Below are 1668 nucleotides of genomic sequence, written 5' to 3' on the forward strand. Positions count from 1 at the left end.
TCATTCACTAATTTTTTAACGCCAATTTCTTGACGTACTTTTCTTATCTTTGCCTGACCACGGTGAACTGGTCATATCGAAGCTAGGGTCGGGCTTGTTATCACTCATACTTCCTCTTCATCAGTGTGATCCCCGAGGATTGGCTCGACCGCATAAATCTCCCCTTTTGTCTGTAAGTGCGGCAGTGCTCAATAGTGTCGATTGGATATCTCTACCTGATGTAACGCCTCACGTTGAAGGTAGCACTCGAGTAGGTCTTTACGAGGTTGTATTATACGGCACTATGTATTTAATCTACTGTTGAATTGTGCCATCTCTTGAACGGATCACATGTTCTTCCTGTTGCCTTTAGTAGACGGCACTTGTTGATCGTATTCGCGATCACCGGTAAGGCTAACATATTTGCATACGAACATACGACTGTCAACATATTTCCACACATTATCGTAATACCACAATGCGTGGAAATGTGTTGTAGTTCTACAGTAGTATGCAAGTACTTCTCTCCCTAGTCCTATTTGCATCTTTACGAGCTCTGGTTGTCCGTTATTGCTCGAGGTTGATGGATGTCTCATATTCTCAATTCTGTGACAGAAGTCTACAATTCTGTTGTAACGACGTGTCAATGGCGAGTCTCGGGACAAGGCTCAACGTGGTGAAACAAGTCGCATTCGAACGGACATTTCTCAGTGAGATCCCCAGTCTCCTATTCTCGCGTCTCAAGTGAGTTGTCGAGCCTCCTCGATTGCCCTAGCTCTATGTCTACCGCACGTAGTGCGTTGAAAAGGCAGTCCTCAGTTGACAGTCCTGTTCCCTTCAATGTGTGCACAGTATTGGCCGCACTCAAACGATGGTGGGCTCCCCCCCCCGCTTTGGTCGATCTGTGCACAGTCATATCGATGGAGTTGTTGCCTTTTGAAGACTCCGTGCGTCCACAATCTGATTGCTAAAAAGATGCTCGGTGAACCGTCATGTGATGTGGAAATCAGTTTCTATGCTGCGTGTCTCGTTCTGGGTTAATCCCTGTTGAGTTCTTGCTCATAGCAGTCTAGTTACCGTCTTCTCCTCATGCGATATTGTACCCCCATCGTTAATTGGCTCGACCTCGTCAAGCGGCTGGCATGGGTTATTGGTAATACTAGGGAGTGGAAGGGGTCCTCGTCAATCATCAATACCCAGCGCTTTATCTCTAATTTTTCTTTGTAATATGATAGCGTCAGTACACAACGTAGCGTTCGATTCCTCGGTATTAATCTTGTTGGGTTTGATCAGGTGTATCACTCCTGTTGGTCGCATGGATGACTGCCGAAGCCTTAGGTCTCTCTCCATGGTTGCAATACACTTTATTGGCTTTATTTATCTTCCTGGTGAGCACTCAGCTTTGGTCGTGTCTTCAGGCTTACTTTAACTCAGGTTGCTGTTCCTGTATTATTCGCTGCATGGACGGTAATAAGGTCTCTCCACTTTTCAGTTGTGCTCACTGCCAACGAGTGCAGTAAGGTGGCTGATATAATCTACAAGAAGTCCACGAAAGAGGTGTTCGCGCCCTATGTGGACGACTGTGCTGTATGTCTAGAACGCTGGGAGAAAGGAGAAACTTTAGCGGAGCTTCCTTGTGGTCACATGTATCATCGTTCTTGTGTCCGAGCGTGCATCTCGGGTTCGATC

At 46.4% G+C, this 1668-nt stretch overlaps 1 protein-coding gene across 1 annotated transcript; it reads left to right on the top strand.

Moving 5' to 3' along the window:
• Window positions 1-1068: 1068 nt before the first annotated feature.
• Window positions 1069-1446, top strand: Pmar_PMAR028805 (hypothetical protein; the record flags this gene model as incomplete). The annotated part of the gene is made up of 3 exons (XM_002785619.1): window positions 1069-1132; window positions 1273-1367; window positions 1398-1446. Coding segments are annotated over 3 exons (208 nt in total), but the record flags the coding sequence as incomplete, so codon positions are not given.
• Window positions 1447-1668: the final 222 nt, after the last annotated feature.

This window comes from Perkinsus marinus, assembly GCF_000006405.1.
Source record: "Perkinsus marinus ATCC 50983 genomic scaffold scf_1104296932252, whole genome shotgun sequence".
Taxonomy (NCBI): domain Eukaryota; phylum Perkinsozoa; order Perkinsida; family Perkinsidae; genus Perkinsus; species Perkinsus marinus.